At 36.6% G+C, this 15,801-nt stretch overlaps 1 protein-coding gene across 2 annotated transcripts in view; it reads right to left on the reverse strand.

Moving 5' to 3' along the window:
- LOC149090168 (uncharacterized) overlaps positions 1–15,801 on the reverse strand; it is a 38,933-nt gene that overhangs the window by 11,729 nt on the left and 11,403 nt on the right. Inside the window, exons 2-4 of one of the 2 annotated variants that reach the window (XM_089232431.1) lie at positions 9,763–9,851; positions 5,521–5,786; positions 3,407–3,590 (exon numbers count right to left, since the gene is read on the reverse strand). In XM_089232431.1, the coding sequence (XP_089088557.1) occupies positions 3,407–3,590; positions 5,521–5,734 (398 nt within the window). In that variant the 5' untranslated portion in view covers positions 5,735–5,786; positions 9,763–9,851. Of the gene's footprint in view, positions 1–3,406; positions 3,591–5,520; positions 5,787–9,762; positions 9,852–15,801 lie in introns of those variants that run through there. The other variant, XM_089232432.1, reaches the window with a different exon arrangement.

Below are 15,801 nucleotides of genomic sequence, written 5' to 3' on the forward strand. Positions count from 1 at the left end.
GAACATGGCAAAATATGTGAGAGGAATATTTATACAGTGAAATCTCTCTACGTATACTCGATACTAGGTACTAGATATAATGATAAATCCCTCTACAACGATATTTTTTCGAGTCTTGTTTGGAAATGTCCGTACGCTTGTGTTTAACTGTTGCCTCCAGATATAACGATAATCCCTTTACAAAGTATTTTCTCTTTTTCCGCAGAGTACCGTTACATCAAGGTTTCACTGTATTTAAAAGCATATTCATTTTAAAACAATTTATAAATTCTGAAACTTCATTCCCGATTGCAAGAAAAAATTACGAACCGAAGTAAACTTCATTGAAAAACAGTATATTTTTGTAAAAAAAAAATTCCGGAAGTTAAACATTTATAGGGAAAGACGGAAGTTTTCCTTGTATGGGTCATATAATTTTTTTCCGGAGGCAAGTATTGCCTCAACATGATGAGCTTCTATTTTAGGAATTTCTTGTGGGGGAAAAAACAGTAAAAAAAAACAGGAGCAAAATTGACGAAAATATGCCGTTATATCCGAGGTCATTGCGTTTTCATCGACGTTATAAGAAAGGTTCATTAACAATATTCTCTATTAAAATCAGTCAGGCAGCCAATTATTGACGTTACAACCGAGTTGGACTTTTTTTTTTCTTTCAAACCGAGCACAACTCAGGTTTATTGCCATAGGCAATTTACTACCTAGTGAGTTGTGCCGGAAGTGTAAGTGCGTGTACCTAACAGTCTGAGTGCGTATCTAGTGTTGTATATGATTTTTCAGTGCTGCCATCTATATCTCAGAAGTGAAGTGAGTGATGCGTAGTGACTGAATATTTGTAGGACTGTTGCTCTCTGTGGCGAGACTTTTTAACGGGGAAATCGGCTCGCATTTGCCCCTCGAAGTTGGGAACCACAGAAAACCAACTTCAGCCGACCACCACTGTGGTGACGGTGGGGCTCGAACCCGGTCACTATGACCACTCGACCACCACAGCGGCACCGAGTTGGACTATATCAAAACAAAAAGTATTCTCGAAAATGTGACAAATTTATGAAACTCACAAAAAAAAAGGGAAAATACCGTAAGAAAACATTTATGCAAGAACTTCCATGTTCGATAAAAAAACAATTTTCGAAAATAAAAAGCGAATTTATTTGTAAAGAAGAACCATAAAACCACAGAAAATTTCGCGTTATTATGATACATCGGCAAACCGAAAAAAAAAAACAACCAACTACCTAGGTACCTGGGATTTTGCGTCACATGCTATTTACTCGAAAAAGTTAATGAATACTATATGCACAACCGTTTCAGTAAAAGTAATACTTTCGGAATTCTGGAGGAGTAAATGGAAAAAATAAAATAAAATGGCATCCAGAGAGACTGACTTTAAAACTGCACATAAAGGAAAACACTCCACACAAAGTTTCTTTTTCAAAATAAAAAATAAATAAATGCATTCGAATCTCTTAACGACGAAGGAAAGAAAAAAAGTAAATAAATAAAGGCATCACCATTCATTCATTCATTCATTGAGAGAGAGGAATACTTTCTGGACATGCTCCAGAAATCTCATTCCTCTCACAAGCTTTTACTCTGAGATGGAGAGATTTTTCGCTATTTGGCACCGTAGCGCTTATACTACCATACACACACACACACATCATGCGAGTTCCATTTCTCATTTTTCCTCCCTTTTCTGGAAACTTTATTTTAAGGACGAACGGGGGGCAAGGAAAAAAAAATAAGGCATTAATCATAAAACTTTAAAAAAAAAAAGGTAAAGACACATTTTAAATTGCGGATGTCAACGGTTTATTCAGGCACTTTGAAAAAGTTCTCGGTTGGAGTTTCGAATTGGTTAGGTGGGACCCACACTGGGTTATGCTTGAAAAGAAAACGATATATTTTGCTTGCTGTTACTATTCTGAATTGGTGTAGTGCCGGGTCAAGGAACCGTGGTTCGGTCGAAGAATTAACTTCCAGACGTTCCGTCTACGCCATGTATGATCATTGCTCAACCCTTAAACAAATGTGGTCCTCAGTGTCTGATGTGGCCCGTGACATCAAACTTAATTGTGTAAAAATCAACTGTGCCGCACATTTCCAGATTACGTAAGTGACCCGCGGTGCAGTTCTACATCATTTTAGTGACACGCGGAGCAGCTCCGTATCATCCAGGTGACCCAAGGCGATCACTCAAGTGGTCCGCACCATCACCTCCTAGAGATAGAAGGCCTCTGCAATGTTTGCCATAAGCGTCATTCAGACTAGTTAGCAAGTTTGCCACACAGCATCGTATTTCGTTTCTTCTTATTTTGGCGTCGAATCTTCCTGATTGCCTCAAAAAAGCCGCATAGTGATTGGATGTGGGGCATAGAAATCGCCAATTCTGAGCTCGATCATTTCTTTTCCTCACAACACTGATACTGTAACGATCAGGGAATTTTTTTTCCCTGAATATTCTGAAAATAGACTACTTACTGACGTCACAGGCAGAGTGCGGAGGCCTTCTATCTCTAGGAGGTGATGCTCGCACACGCTTCCAGATCGCTTAAGTGACCCGCAATGCAGTTCTACGTCATTTAAGTGGCCCCACGGCATATTTATATATCATTTAATAGACACGAAACGTATTTACAGATCACTGGAATTACCAGCAGCACATTTTTAGATCACGTAAGTATCTTGCAGCGTAGTTACAGATCACCGCGGCAAAGTTCAAGAACACTTAAGTGACGAGCGACACATTTACGGAACACTTAAGTGATCTGCGGCATGTTTTAAGATCAATCAAGTCACTGGTTTTCAGCATCTGTAACCAGTGGCCGGGTAATTTTTTTTAAGGAACACACAAAACTTTTTTTTCCGTAAGGGGAAGGTCCGGCCAATTACACGCAACTAATGGGAAATTAATGGAAAAATTATATTGTGAATCGCTCAGAGACAGGTACGACTGGTGTCAGGGCCCGGCGGTTGAGAAACACTGACTTGAGTGGGCCATCCACAGTTCCAGATCATTTGAGTATCCCGCGGTACATTTCCAGATCACTTGATTAAGTGGCCCGCGACACGTCTTCAAACCAATGACGTGACTTGCATTCTCCTAAAGGTTGAGTACCCTTGCTCTACACCGTTCTACATCTGCTAGGTCAGTGTTTCCTAAACTTTTTGGGCGGGCACCCGGTAGTGAAGGTCAATGTAACGCAGACTCCACTTGTAACGCCCGAATGTCCATTTTATTTCGAAGCCGCCCCCATGACCCTTACAAAGGTGGAGCTGACAGAGCTCCTGCCGGAAGGCTCGCGATTATTCTTATCATAATATGCATTGGTTAAAAATTCAAAGTTAAACGTAAGGATGGCTTCTAGTAATGATAAATTGAATAAGAAAAAAAAATTGAACTTACTTCGGATTGTGCATTTGTAAGGAACCGATTTGGAACGACAGGAATGTGATCTCTATTCGGTGTCCAGGCCTAGCCACGAGCTGCAGAATACATGAAAAAGGTAGATGTCTCTGCAGTGGAGGAGGCTCAGTTATCCGAATCGGGTATTTTATCCCCGCTTCACCCATCAGCGTCTGGTTGCAGTCTGGAACACATAAGAGAAACGTTTTTTGTTATTTTGTTTTTGAGATTTTTGATTTAGATGAACGATAAATTAAATATTGCAAGCAATTTGAACTCTCGAAGTTGTCCCGGAATTTTACCGCTGAAATGTGTGGTGATAGTAGACGTGTGTCAAAACAAAACAAAAAACCCCAAAAAAATGCAATTGGCTGCAAATGAATTTCTTTTATCACATGTTAACATGCAATTTAAATCACTAACAACAAAAAAAGGGATAAAAAGGGTCTTAAAGTAACCCAGTTGTGAATCAGGGGCTATATAGCCCTGACTTATTATATAGAGCCCTTGTAAGGGCTGTTTCTTGACGCGTCGGAGTCGGTACAAACTGACGTCATTCGTAGCGCCATTGTTCAAGCAAAACCGAATTCGGCCACTTTGGTATCCTATTAATTACGGTAATTAGCAATCGCTGTACTGCTCAGTCTACTGAATTATTTCCAAAATTATCTTCCCGATTATTTTCATTAGTATTTATATATTCATTTTGGCTTGCTTCGTTCAACTATTTAAACATATGAAGTAAGAAATTTTGCATTTGCTCATGAAGTGACTTCCACTGAAAATGTTTTTCTCGGATTTCTATTTTTCAGTTGAATCACTTACGTTAGTTAATATTTTATTGGGTGGATTGAAAGCCAACTCGAAATCAATCATATTTTGAACTTTCTAATAAGTTTTGGTTATCTTTTTGTTTTCATTTGAAATGAGTGTAAGCTTTTAGAAGCCTTGGAGATTGCGTTATTACCAATACAACTGCAACATAAAAAAAGTGCAGGAAATATTAAAAGAAAATCCTAATATATATAAGGTTTTGAAGTTATTATTATTATCATTTTTAATGCTATTATCAAAATATGTTATTACTTACCAATTATTTCATGAATTTAATCCATTTCTTAGCTTATATATCGTAAAAATATTATAAAAATACCGCACGCGTGTACCTGTGACACTAAAACACCACCACAAACGAGATATCATGGATCTGGGTTCCATTGCAGAAATTGTTTTCCCTTGACGTGTGCTATCTCCACTCTCAATTCAATGGTAAAGTGATGGGCGCTGTATTATTTTTTTTCCCCGTGGGAATAAGAAGACTTTTGTGGAGTAAGAATCAAATTGAGATTTATTCTGCCTTGATCCAATTCCCAAATAAAAATTAATTTTTCAATTATTTTAGGAAGGCACTTACGCTCAATAGCGATTTATATTTTAAGGTTCATTTGTTTGTTTTTTCAGTAAACAAAACATCACACAAACATACATCCAAGTATGATGTCACTCTTCGCCCTCCATACGAAGGTTTTCAACAGCTTTCTGATGCGAAAAGATGAATTTTCTCTCTTTCCTGAATTCATCTTTGCATCAGGCAGCTATTGGAGACCTTCGTATAAAAACATACATGACAGAAAGATAACTACAAATACTATTTGGCCCGAAGGGATATAATCCTTCCATGGATCATAGACAATAGCTCAAATGGGACAATTTTCTTGGCAACCTTTGAAGTGTACAAAAAGACTAATACTCAATAAACAATAATGCTCAATATCTAAATTAACTTTATTTTTTTAAAATACTATTTAAATGTTACCCCCCCCCCCTCCTCTGTTTCAAATAACAGTGGGCGGTTAATTATCAGATAAAATGAACTGTTTAGTATCCATTGTTTTAAATACACAATAAACCCCACTAAAACATATAAATTCATGTCTTGGCATTAAATTATGGGGATGTGCGAAATGCTGCAGGAAAAACAATTAATCTTTAATCATGATCCACACTTGGAAATTTCGAGGAAAAACAAAACCCGTAAATGAATATTATCATGCCAACACATTATGGACCAGTGCTCGTGAAAAAGAGAAAAATGTTCTCGACGCCGAACTTACTTGTGCAGGCCATAGGTTCATCATACGAGTCACCGCAGTCGTCGTTGCCATCGCAGAAACGATTTGGGGGAATGCAAAGGCCATTCCGACACTGGAATTGCCACGGTTGGCAAGAGGTGGTCGTAGGCGGTGTTATCAGAGCTTTCGCAAAGAGAAGGCACGAGAGCAGATTACATAACAAGACGACGACTTGCGAGTGTTCGATGGTTGCCATGATGGAAAAGAAGTGCAATTTCTTTTTTGGGTTCTAGGTGACAGAGTTCCACCTACGATAAAAGAAAGAAAGGTACAGTAGAAGCCGCTTATATTGGAATCACGGATAACGTTATAATTCGCGCGGGTATCGTTATCAATTTTTTTTAAGTACGGAACGGACCCATGTCATACCATGGGGGAAAAAAATGTTTTTTTTTATGTCGGGACTTCAGTTTACGTTACCAATTTGTTCGCATTTCAAATTTTTTTGTGTTGAACCAGATACACTCTCCCCACACTACTTCACCAAACACCAACTCTTGCCATATCGCTGTATTGCAATTTACTGCCATTAATGAGATGGGTTGGAAATGAAGGCGCTGTCTATTGGTGGGCACCTCAAGTTCGTTAGGGAAAATATCTAAAATTCTCCCCCCACTGGCATGACTTATCATTGTTCACCTGCAAGACTACGTAGGAGGACAGGCGTACTCCCATCCCTTGTTTACAAATACTTCTGTATTCGATTCGTATTGCCCTATTCGGGCAGTAGCGGGCAGCTATAAACCGGTGCTACAATTATGTGGGTTGTTCTTTTTTTTCACTGTAGCATTTTTTCTTTTGACCTCAGGGAGTTAATCGCTGACTTAAAGGATTGTGTAAGTTTTGAGTTAGAAATATGGTGAATGTGAACTTTTGAGGCTTTCACCAGAGGGCAGCACTTGAAACTAAACTTTCATGAGGTTTTTTAAGATGACTTCTAGGAGAAAGTGTGATTTATTGCTTAAAATTTAGCAATAAAATTCTGAAAAAAATTGTAGGTGAATCTGAATATACATTGAATTACCTTCGCTGAAAAAAAAAATTGAACTAAATCAATAATTTCCTCATAAAAGTTTGTAAAAAATTTGAAAAAAATAAAGATTTGCTTACATTTATGTTTCTAATGCTTTTTTTTAAGTATCAAAAATTCAAAAACGTTTTGAAAATTCCAAAATACGAATGCTTGTGTCTGAAGAGGTTCTTTCATATACACGTGAAGCTGATTTAGCAATGGCTTATTAGTAGAGACAAATGGAATGTAAAAAGAAGCCCGTCAATCAGTTATTGGTCTGTTTCTCTCAGTTCAACAATGCCATATACGGCCAAAAGTTTTTCTCCGAGAATTCATCCAACGTACCGTTAAAAAAAAATTATCGCGATCCGTAAAACACGTTAGAATGTGTCAAATTGCTCATTAATGGCTGAATAATAATTTTAAATGTAGGATTTTAGCTTAATACAAAAATATCCTTTTTAAGTTATGATCCTGTTTAGCTATATATAAATGTGCTGCTTTATATGAAAAAGGAAAAATGGCACGTGATTGAACATTTTGCACCCACTTGTATGGGAAGAAAAAACAGAGTTATCCCGTTTTCATACCGCTCGTTAGATCAAACGAGAAATATGGTATATATAATCGTATTCTATTTTCCATTTCTTTCGGGTATAGGTATGAATCGTTATTATTATTATCAGAAACTTTTTGCTCCCGATGTGATCTCATTAAGCGGCATGCACTATTAAAGTGAAAATGCAGAAATACAGCTGACATTGCAATTTTCTACGTGCGTTAACTAATCAGTACGTATTTGTAGTTACTAGTTAATCACCCTGCAATGCTACTCGAGTTTTCTTTCTTTTTCTGTTAAAACTCAAGAGTTTTCTTGTAACGGCCGTAGTTTCGATTTTTATCTCAACAAGTTAGGTATATATACCCGGATGGGGCCCGAGTTTATCTTTCTTTTTCGTTGGGTCGCGGCGAAAAGTAACTTTCGTAACATTGGTTCGCTCGAAACAGTAATTGCGGGTCTTAAGTGAGGATTAATGCTGTCTGAAAGCGTAGGAAATTTAAGTCACGTCACGTTCTAAAGCAGATACGTGATACGTCGTCGACGTTATCAACCGCTGAGGTTCTAACCACCATTCGCGAGGTTTCCGTGTCAAATGTAGCTCTTTAAGTGTCATTTTAGCCTTTAGTGGATCTTTAAATCGAGTTCTTTTTCCGCACTATTTCTGCCGTTGCCAGAGATTCTACTTCATGAACGAGGAAAGAAGCCTGAAAAATATCTCAATTAAATTCATTCATTTTCTCCAACGTCCCATGATACTTTCCTGAAACTACAATAAATACTTCAGGAAACGACAGTTCAGAGACACTAATGGGACTTGGTAAAAATGAATGACAAATCTGAGATTCACACGTTATTTGAATATTTTTCTTTTCTAATTGGAATCATTCTTCATGAATGGTTTGGAAGTTAAAGGACGTATGAGAGAAGAACTTCACTTTCTATCCTTAACGCGAGAACTTTTTCCCCAGGAGGATTTTTAATTCCTTTTACGCCGTGATTAAGAATTTTAATTTCACTATTGAATCAAACGGGTGAAAAGTGTGATTATATTTAAGGGGTCTTCTAACTTTTAACATGCTAAAAAACTTCCTTATGTAAAAATATTACTAAAAAATATTATTTATTCATTGATTAATTTCAAATTTTTACCGCATATATTTGATTGTGGTAATGTTATCCTGTCCGAGTACGAAATTTTACATACCTTCAATACGTAATTTTTACAAATTTTCAACAAAAAAAAAATCATTATATAAAAACAGCTTTCGCGCACGATAGAATTGCATGAAATCAATGTAATTAAATAAAAAATAATGATTCCAAATGAAGAAAACTCTTCAGTTCATAAAATGATAAAAAAGATTGAGATTTTTTTTACTGACTCAATCTACTTTTTCTAATCAAAAAAATTTATTCCTTAAGTATTTATGAATGGATGTCATTTTTTTTCGTCATTTTATGAACTGAACAGTTTCTTTTACTTTGAATCAATTTTTATTCAATTTCATTGATATTATGTTATGTTATCATGCGCGTAAGCAGTTTTTAATGCATTTTTTTAAAGTTGTAAAAAATTTCAAGTATTGGAGAGATATGCAAAGTTTTTACGGGCATAAGATAGCATTAGGCCTCGGCCAAGCAATATTGTATAAATAAATACTCAATCAAATATATGTGATAAAAATTTGAAATAATGATCAGCGCAGAAATAATATTTTTAATAATATTTCTACATAAAAAAGTTTTCACTCTGTTAACAGGTAGAAGACCCATTCGATGTTGTAATTTTATATAACGAAAATTGTGATAAACATTAATTATGTACTATTTCGTCACATTTTATGAGTTGTGTCGAGTTTTATTTTCGGTAGTTTTTCGTGATACAACGCCATCTCTGAATTAAATTTTAAACCTTTTATCATCAGCAGAAGAAAAAAAAAATTGCGCCATGAGTATTTTTTCGTGCAAACCGCACTTTGTTTTTTTGTCAGTTTACATGTATTTTATTAATTTTTAAAAGGTGTCATAAACTTTTATATACACCTCCCTGTACACAAAGAAAATGCTTTGATCACAACACGTCCCAATCATTTACTAGTTTCTAATGTTCTCTGTGAACATTTTATTAATTATGTATTTGCATATGTTATCGTAACGCCTCGTGTACCTGAAGGTATCACCGTTTTACGTATTGTCTCATGAGAATATCCTTTATCCATACTGTAAATCGTACTCAGCTATGTTAAACACTATTTATAACATGATATTTCTTATCCTTCGCAGCATTTTCTTGTGAAATCAATTGTTTTCCTATAAAATACCAAAACTGTTTTAAGAACAAAAGAAAAAGTCCCTGATCGTTGAAAATTTTCCAAGTCATTTCTTTTATTACTAACGTATAACCGAACTTCCCGTAAACATAGAGGGGTATTTATAGTATAATAGTGTACGTATATCCGCAGAAATACCTTAAATTGCGATTCTAGTAGAATCGATCAAATAAACGTTGTTTTTAATCGAATGCCGATAAATATATTCTTTATTCTATACGTAAAAGACATCAGTAAGAAAAACGGTACCGATAAGAAATTCCCCAGTCAGTAAATACAATAACTATTATTTTTCATGGGGGCTCTGTATAGGTACTTACCAAGCAACGTTCTCTCTTCCGACTACCATTTTTCATCCAGTATTTTCAAAAAAGCAGGTTTGTTCTTCACATATTAGGAAATTTTAAACCTGTGGAGAAGGCAAAAATTAATATAAAATTTTCTATCAGTTGGCAGGTTTCTTAGCAATGTTACTAGTTTGCAAAGAAATCAACTTGAAAGATATAAAATTTTCGATGATTTGTTATTTAGATCGACGAGTCCATTGGTGATTGTTGGAGATACGTGACGGGGTCTAGCTTAAGGCGGGGGGGGGGGAATTTCCTCCAATTTTTTTTATTTAGAGTCGTGAGGGTTCATATGGTGACTAACATGTATCTGAGTATAAAATCAGTATAACACTAATCCTTGGATGAAACAGGAGTTCTCAGAAGTAGTTGTCCATCGAAAAGGCGTAAATGCACAATCGGACACAATAATCGAGCACTCTTGGTTGCCTCCTCGAACAGCACGGTAGTCTAAATAAAACTACTAAAAATAGTTGCTACTACTTGACCCTACATATGTTACGGTCAAAGAACGAAATTGGCCGGTTCGCGAATTGGCCCATTTCGTTGATTATTGACCCTGCTAATATCCGAATTTCGGGCTTTGGCCAGCCAGTTTGCGAAGTCACCGGGGATCCCTGGCTAAAGTCCGGTACCAAAAGACACAATTCGCTATCATCGCCAAGTTGTTTTTTTGTATGAACTCAGTGCTTGAAGAGCCGATATGCAATCACTATATATAAGTTTAGTTCCAAAATGTTCATTGTTTTCGCTTTATTGATAGCATACATTATTGAAATCAGTTCTGCCGTATAAATTGTCGTGTTGTGAACCAGAATTTCACAGAAAAAACAAATCAAAAACTTTGTCTTGTAGTTTTATGCATTTTTTTTATGTAGTTTGTTTCTTATGTAGTTTTTTCCTCGCAAATTTCTCTTTTTTTTTCCTATCGTCAAATGAAGATAATCCAATACAGCTACTATATACGGGGTGATTATAAAAAAACTATCCCACCATATGAGCCCCTAGCTATCATACCATTCACAGAAACTGAATGAAATTTTGGCATAAGGTATTTTGAGGTATGCGCTCAAGAATGATGTGGAAAACAACAGTGTCACTCTAACAGTTACGGTTACAGTGAGAAAATTTCGAAAATATCAAATGGCAACACCAAGTTTTTTGTATTGGAATGCGATCTCCATACTGAAAAACACTAAATAGCGTTGGAATGGCACCTGTAGCACGAAAATCCCCGGAGCTAGGCAAAGAAAAAAGGACTTTGCCTTGCACCAGAGCATTAATGTTCGTTTCATTCGTCACACTGTTTCTTCGGCTGAGATCCCAGCCTGATTAGTCCTCCACAAGGTCATGTGGAAAATTTGTGAAATACAATAAAATGCTTTATTTTATGCTGCTTCTCTGTCCTTATTGGTTGTCTTCACTTTTAGCCTAACTACCGCCGGTGATTTTCATGCTACAGTTGCCGTTCGAACGCTATTTAGGGTTTTTCACAATGGAGATCACATTCCAATACAAAAAACTTGGTGTTGCCATTTGATATTTTCGAAATTTTCTCACTGTAACCGTAACTGTTAGAGTGACACTGTTGTTTTCCATATCATTCTTGAGCGCATACATCAAAATACCTTATGCCAAAATTTCATTCAGTTTCTGTGAATGGTATGATAGTTAGGGGCCCATATGTCGGGATAGTTTTTTTATAATCACCCTGTATATAGGGATGTACCGCACGTTGACGATTTAAAAAAAAAGTATTTAGCTCCCACCGGACCATCTTACATCGAACTTTCGCCAGGGATCTCCGGCCACTTCGAGAATTTGCTGCCAAACGCATCATTTAAATTATTTTTTTAGCTAAATCATTGCTGAAAATCGGACTTATGCTTGTTTGAGTGTCATACCGCTATTGCTATCTGCCCACATTTTGAAGTAAAAATGGCAAATGCTTAAATTTTTCATGTTATGTAAAACTCGTGTTGATGGTAAGTACTGCTGCCAGCTTTCTATATTAGATGACTTTCATATTAGAAGTGAAAGTGGCCGGGATTTTTGCGATTCTGCAAGTAATGTGTTGAAGGGGTCACACAATCGGACACAAGCCTACTCTCTGTAGAGAAACCTTTAGAGAGTGCAACAAATGAAGACCGGCTCGCATACATACCTTGAAGTTGTTCAACCACAGCAAATCAACTTCAGCCGACCATCACTGTGTTGCCTGCGGGTATCGAACGTAGATCTTTTTAGATGCAAGCAACAAACGCCTGCTCTAGCTAGTGTGGCTTTTTTTTTCTTTTTGCGCTATGCGATCGTGTGAGTTTCTTGGTGGGTTCGCATCGTAAAAACCGGGATTGGTTCCCCGTGGGCGACACTCAAGACGGTTTTTCGGTCATTTTTCTTAACTTGGAAGCAGAGAAAGGCATTCTCTTCAAATAAGACTCTGCACAATAGAAAAAAAAAAAAGAAAACAGAAAAAAGGCCAGAGCAACATGTAAGCCCACCACTAAAAATTGTTACTGGCAACCAGTTTCTCATTTACGATTCGGGAGATTGATGGGAGCACCCGAACACGTAATTAAACATGCACAGTTAGTTTCCCACACAAGGAGGACACTTCTTTCGAAAATGAAACTGTAGTAAACTGCTGAACGGGGGGGGGGGGGGAAGGGGGGCATTTGTATGGTATAACAGCAGACCTCTCATCCGGGGTATAGTATCCGTACGGCATTGCCTATATGTGGCCGAACTCGTATGTTGCTTCTACTGGACTTGTTTCTCTGCTGTTTCCAATATCCAAGGAGTGAACACAATCGTATAGAAAACGTCTCGCTACAGGGATCGACTTACCTATAGTACAGACAATGCCGCTTATTAAAACAATGGATAATGTTATCATTTGGTTATTGTTATCACTTTTGCAAAGAACATAACGGGCCAATGCCATAACATGTAAAAAAAATTTGTTCATAGCTATCGGGACTTCGGATAATGATATCAATTGTTTCCATAGGATTTTTTTTTGCGCATTCTGAAGCTCGTTCTTAACAAAACTTATTTTTTCCCCCTGTAAAGTTATCGTTATCAGGCTGCAAGAGTATGTAGGAGGAGACTCTAGAAGAAAGAGGTATTCTCTCCTCCTTCCCTTGTTGACAAACATTCCCGTACTTAACGTCGCAATCAGTCCGTAAAATTCGCCGTGATCCACTTACTCGTACGTGTGGAGCTACTTTTGCAATGGCTTTCCTATAGTGAAGGCAAATGCATGAGAAGGAAAAAGGTTTTTCCTTCAGCTCTTGATCAGTTTCTTTCAATTAACTAGATTCAAATTTATTTTTCCGATAAGCTTTCTCAAAGGATCTATGAAACATATTCTACATTAAAAAAGTGTTTCATGGCATGGATTAAATAAATTCATTCTAACGCCTCACAAATGGCTGAAGTTCCATTTTAGAGGAAAATTTAATTTAAAAAAAAAACAAAAAAAACTGAAAGATTGAAAATTTTGTAACCAGATACGTAAACAGTTGTCACGTTTTACCAATACCTGTGTCATTTGACCAAACGAGATGTGTGGTCAACGTAATACTACTAAACCACACTTGTACCTCATCCACATTCCTCTCAGGAACTGCTAACGAATTGGTACTTGTTGGAATGTGCGTGTGCAGGCAGTAAACCTAACGTGAAGTTTATTTCTGTGTAATGCTTGTTATGAGTTGGGAACCATAGTACCGCCATCTATTTTTCTAACTACTAGTGAATAATTGCACAGTTATGGGCATGTTGTTTTCTGTGGCAAGACCTTTTAACGAAGAGATCGGCTCGCATTCGCGCCTCGTAGTTGGAAACTATAGAAAAAAAAACATCTGTGGCCACCGTACTTATACAAACAGGTTCTTTTTTTTTTCAGATATGCAGTGTGTTTCAAAAAGAATCATCCGATTTAAAAAAAAAATCATAGCTATTCAGCTTTTAATCCGCTTTGATCGAATAATGTATAAGCAGAAAGAGGGAATCTCGAGTTTCACGCAGTTGCCGACAGGTAGCGCTAACGCTCTTCCTTCGGTTGCCACTTGAGTGTTTGTCAAGATGGCAACTGCACGACAGAAATCCTTTTGTGTTTTAAACTTCACGAAGCGTGAGTCCATAACAACTGTCCATCGTGCTTTTCGTCGATAATACCCTGGTGCTGAACTTCCTATCGCGCAGAGCATTCGACGATGGTATAAACAATTCCGAGACACGGGTTGTCTTCCACAAGTAGTCCACAGAAATCCACTCGCATTGGATTCCAACCTGCTCGAAAAAGTTTGGGACGAATGTGTGCACCCCAAGGTGGACGTATTGAGCATCTTCAATTTGGTTTGTAAAGAAACCTTATGATTAGCCATGTAATATAAAATTAACCTGAAGTGTCTATGTTCAATATTTTTCCTAATATACGCATTTCAAATCGGGTGATTCTTTTTGAAACACCCTATAGTTATCATTCAGTTATTGTTGTCAGAAACCCCGAGTCCCGATGCGATAACATTAACCCGCAGCACTTGTATTAATAAAATAAAAAACGCTTTCATTCTTAAGAAAAAGTTAAATCAATGTTTTGGAAGGTAGATGGCTGCACGTACTGGCAAATCTCAGCGGTCCGTACTCACGCGCGCTGACGTTCTTTTTTTCGCCTCTATTAAATGTACATTTATTGTTAATATATAAAAACCTTGAATATAGCAAATTTCATCAAATTAGGCAATTCTTTTCTTAAAAGAAATTAAAGGAAAAAAAAAATGGAGGAATGTGTGGAATATTTCCCCTTATTACATTATTTATAAAACATTTTGTTTTTTTTTATCCAATTTAATTCGAAACTGCTTAACATATTTTTTCATATAAAACTAAATTATTTTGCCTCTCCGACAGGGAAATACTTGGTTTTCTTGGTTCTAATGACTTTATTTGCTCGTAGTTGAAAGGAATGGAATTTCGAGTTATGCTAATAGTTTCCGAAATTGGAAGGTTTTTTCCCGACCGATATTCGGACCGACTTTTCGGGATTTTTAATTTATTATATTACCAAACATCTCGTTTGCCGACTGAATATATTTTCTTGTTCGTAAAATACCTTATAAAATAACATCTTCAGTACCTCATTGGAAAAATTCATCCGCCATGATTAGGATCTCGGATTTGGCGAATAGTGACAAACAAAAATAATTAGTCTGCATTTTCCCCCAGTTGAATAACATGAAGAGCATGCGTCGCTAGATGCGTTTTTCCTTTCCAATTATTATTTTAACCCCCATGGATGATGTTTCTCGGCCATTTTCATTGAAGAAAATGTCATTATGAACTAGGTTTTTCAGACTCATTTTTTAGTTGCTATTTCCCAACATAATTTTTCATGCTTCAACTATTTTAATAGCATTTTGCTTTGGATGCTAGGATGAGTACATTTTTCGTAGTACAGAAAAACATGTAGAGACAAAAAGACGTAATTTGTTAATACAATATACAGGGTGTTGTCGTAAAAGTGCTAATGCAGCATTTATCTTATCAACGGTTTGTCGTAGTGGTAAGGTTTCGATTTGAAATATGCTCATCATGTGTTAAAAAATTATTCGATACCAGTTTTGAGAGTGGAAATACCGTGTGTGGCAAAATAAAATGTCTCAGTTTTTATACTGTCCTCCCCCACTCGTCCTCTAACTTTCAATTACAAAGTTCTTGCCGAGTCCAACAAAATTGATCCTATGTTTTAAGTGTAATATTCGCAGAGATAATCAAATTAAAAAATGGGAGAAAATTTGGAAAAGGACAACATAAATGAAGGAAAGGAACATTGTGTATTTTTTAGTTTTTGCTGTTGTTTCCCAACTTTCTCCGATATTTTTGAACTAAAATATCTCAGTCAATATTGCACTTAGAAAGATGGATTTTTTTTTTGTTGGCCGCAAGAGACACAGGGCAAAAACTTTCTAATTGAATGTTAGAGGATAAGGAGACCGTATGAAAATT

This window comes from Pholcus phalangioides, unplaced genomic scaffold (assembly GCF_987345545.1).
Source record: "Pholcus phalangioides strain wild (caught in Gottingen) unplaced genomic scaffold, Ppha-v1.0 ptg000001l_1, whole genome shotgun sequence".
In the NCBI taxonomy this organism is placed as follows: Eukaryota; Metazoa; Arthropoda; class Arachnida; order Araneae; family Pholcidae; genus Pholcus; species Pholcus phalangioides.